The following is a 3,627-nucleotide window of genomic DNA, read 5'->3' on the forward strand; positions in this document are numbered from 1 at the left end:
AGTGTGCAGGCCCAGGAGGGTGCATTTCCAGGAGTGTGCAGGCCCATTATTGTGCAGGCCCAAGAGTGTACAGGTCCAGGAGTGTGCAGGCCCAGGGGTGTGCAGACATAGGAGTGTGTAGTCCCAGGAGTGTGCCGGCACAGGTGGGAACAGGCCTAGGAGTGTGCAGGCACAAGTGGGAGTAGGCCCAGGAGTGTGCCGGCACAGGAGGGAGCAGGCCCAGGAGTGTGCAGGCCAAGGAGAGTGTAGGCCCAGGAGAGGGCAGGCCCAGGAGTGTGCAGGCCCAGGAGTGTGCAGCCCCAGGTGTGTGCAGACAGAAGCTTGTCCAGGGCCAGGAGAGTGCAGGCCCAGGGCAGGTCAGTCCCAGGAGTGTACTGTCCCAGGAGTATCCAAGGCCAGGAGTGTGCAGAGACAGGAGTGTGCAGGCCCAGGAGTGAACAGGCCCAGATTCGTGCAGGCCCAGGTGTGTGTAGGCCCTGGAGTGTGCAGCCCCAGAGGTCTGCAGACACAAGACGGAACAGGCCTAGGAGTGTGCAGGCCAAAGAGTGTGCAGACCTGGGACTGTGCAGTCTCAGGGGTGTGCAAACACGGGGTAGAGCAGGTACTCGAGTGTACTGGCCCAGGAGTGTAGAGGCCCAGGTGTGTGCAGGCTCTGGGATGTGCAGGCCCAGGAGTGTGCAGGCCTAGGAGTGTGCAGACAGAGGAGTGTGCAGGCCCAGGATGGTACATTTCCAGGAGTGTGCAGGCCCATTAGTGGGCAGGCCCAGGAGTGTACAAGTCCAGGAGTGTGCAGGCCCAGGAGTATGCATCACAGTAGTGTGCAGACCCAGAGGTGTGCCGGCACAGGTTGGAACAGGCCTATGAGTGTGCAGGCACGGGAGGAAGAAGGCCCAAGAGTGTGCAGGCCAAGGAGAGTGCAGTCCCAGGAGTGTGCAGTCCCAGGAGTGTGCAGGCCCAAGAGTGTGCAGGTCCAGGAGAGGGCCAGCCGAATTGGGGGCAGGCCCAGGCACGGAAAGGCCCAGGAGCGTGCAGGCCCCAGGAGTGTGCAGACGAGGGATTGTTCGGTCCCAGTAGAAGGCAGGCCCTGGAGGGTAGAGGGCCAGATGTGTGCAGGGCCTGTAGTGTTCAGGCCCAGGTGTGTGCAGGACAGGTGAGGGCCGTCACAGGAGAGGGCAGGGCCAAATGGGGCAGGCCCAGGAGTGTGCAGACAGAGGAGTGTGCAGGCCCAGGAGTGTGCATTCCCAGGAGTGTCAGGCCTATTAGTGTGCAGGCCCAGGCCAGGGCAGGCCCAGGAGTGTACAAGTCCAGGAGTGTGCAAGCTTAGGAGTGTTCAGGCCGAAGAGAGTGCAGGCCCAGGAGAGGGCATGCCCAGGAGTGTGCAGGCTCTAGGGTGTGCCGACCCAGTAGTGTGCAGACACAATACGGAACAGGCCAAGGAGTGTGCAGGCCAAAGAGTGTGCAGACCCAGGACTGTACAGGCCCAGGAATGTGCAGACACGGGAGGGAGCAGGCACACGAGTGTACTGGCACAGGAGTGTTCAGCCCAGGTGTGTGCAGGCTCTGGGTTGTGCAGGCCCAGGAGTGTGCAGACAGAGGAGTGTGCTGGCCCAGGAGGGTACAGTCCCAGGAGTGTGCAGGCCCATTAGTATTCAGGCCCAGGCCAGGGCTGGCCCAGGAGTGTACAGGCCCAGGAGCGTACGGGCCCAGGTGTGTCAGGCACAGGAGTGTGCAGGCGCACAAGTGTGCAGTCCCAGAAGTGTGATGGCACAGGAGGGAGCAGGCCCAGAAGTGTGCAGATCCAGGACTGTGCAGGCGTAGGATAGGTGAGGCCCAGGAGTGTGCAGACAAGAGGAGTGTGCAGGCCGAGGAGCGTGCAGGCCCAGGTGTGTCAGGCACAGGGGTGTGCAGGCGCACAAGTGTGCAGTCCCAGAAGGGTGATGGCACAGGAGGGAGCAGGTCCAGAAGTGTGCAGATCCAGGACTGTGCAGGCGTACGATAGGTCAGGCCCAGGAGTGTGCAGCTCCAGGAGAGTGCCGGCCGAACTGGGGCAGGCCCAGGAGAGAGAAGGCCCAGGGTTGTACAGGCCCAGGAGTATGCAGTCACAAGAGTGAGCAGATACAGGAGTGTACAGGCCAAAGTTCGTGCAGGCCCAGGTGTGCGCAGGTCCAGGAGCGTGCAGGCCCAGAAGTGTGCAGATACAATACGGAACGGGCCCGGGAGTGTACAGGCCCAGGTTCCTGCAGGCCCAGGTGTGCGTAGGTCCAGGAGTGCGCAGGTCCAGGAGTGTGCAGGCCCAGTTGTGTGCAGGCCCAGGATTGTGCAGGCCCTGTCGACCCTGGAGGGCAGGATGCCGTGACCAGAGGAGGCGCTCTGTAGGACTGGGGGCGGAGGGCGGGAGAGCAGGCGGTTGGAGAGTCGGTGGTGAGGGCTGGAAAGGGGCAGAGCTGCACCAACCAGGTGTGCGGACCTGAGGGCGTGAGGCTGGGCGGCCTGCCGAGGGTGTTCCTGCAGCAGTGCTGGCCCTGGGTGAGGATGTGGTGGGACCAGGGCTGAGCCAGCGGGGCAGAAGGAGGAGGAGCGGGGAGGAGGGCGCCAGAGGGTGCACAGTGGACCGGTCACTGGGCATCTGCAGGTTTGGAGGCGCTCTGCTGTGTGGGGCTCCAGGCCTCCCTGGGTCTGGGGACGTGGGTGTGATGTGACTCGGAAGGAGGCCGGGTGCGCTTCGGACAGCACCCGCCATCTCTCCCACCCAGGCCCAGTGCTCATGGTCGTGTTGCAGCCTCAGTTTTCCGTCCACTGTCCCAGCAACCCGTTGGTGGTATTCTGAGCAGAGGCAGAGGGTGAGAGTCCTGACTTGGCTTTCCTTCCCTGTGTTTCCAAGTCCACACTCATTCCGCAAGTCGCACGACAGGCCAAGAAATCGGGAGACGCGGTGTCGGGGTAAAGAATAGTGAGTTGATTTGGAAAGCCAGCTGACCGAGAAGATGGCAGGCTAATGTCCTGGAGAGCCACCTTCTCCGAGTGAGAATTCAGGCTCCTTTTACGCTAAAAAGGAGAGGGGTTGTGGGTGGTTGGTGCAAAGTCCTTGGTGCAGGAATTCTTTGTTTTTGCAGTTGTGGGTCAGCTCATGGGGCCCCTGTAAAACCTCTAACAAAACAAATGTTACTTTCTGTTCTGCAGCTGCTTGTGTGTATGGGAGAGCAAAAGAGGTTTTATCCTGAAGGCTGAGAGCCTTGAGAACAGGCTCTTCTGTCAATTTCAGGCTGAAGGCAACATTGATTTCCAAAAGGTGCAGAGCTGGTAAGACAGCCTGGAAAACAGCAGAGGGTTAAAGGAAAAAGAACAGATCTAATAGGCAGTCAGATCTGGTCTTTTCTATTACACCTGCTGCCCCAGCAGGGCTGGCCTCAGGGAGGAAGGGCGCCCCCCCCAGCCCCCGAGAGCCGCCTGCAGGGGGTGGGGAAGGCAGGGAGGCGGTCTGCCGTGCTGGGGAGGTAAACTAGACATGGCTGATACATGGACAGTGAGTGCAAAGTTAGAAAACCTCTGGGTTTTCCCTCTTTAGGGAGGGAGAGGGAGGCTCAGCATAGGTCCTTGAGCTTCCGCGAGAGAAGTGGCTCTCAGCCC

At 60.9% G+C, this 3,627-nt stretch overlaps 1 protein-coding gene across 1 annotated transcript; it reads right to left on the minus strand.

Moving 5' to 3' along the window:
* Positions 1 to 304: 304 nt before the first annotated feature.
* On the minus strand, positions 305 to 2,776 carry LOC140695409 (uncharacterized). The gene is made up of 2 exons (XM_072958106.1): positions 1,447 to 2,776; positions 305 to 745 (listed from the first exon to the last, which is right to left on the minus strand). Exons 1-2 carry the CDS (start codon positions 2,764 to 2,766, stop codon positions 572 to 574), a joined length of 1,494 nt encoding a protein of 497 aa, XP_072814207.1. The 5' UTR covers positions 2,767 to 2,776; the 3' UTR covers positions 305 to 571.
* Between the last annotated feature and the right edge of the window lie 851 nt (positions 2,777 to 3,627).

Source organism: Vicugna pacos, unplaced genomic scaffold, assembly GCF_048564905.1.
Source record: "Vicugna pacos unplaced genomic scaffold, VicPac4 scaffold_203, whole genome shotgun sequence".
Lineage (NCBI taxonomy): Eukaryota > Metazoa > Chordata > Mammalia > Artiodactyla > Camelidae > Vicugna > Vicugna pacos.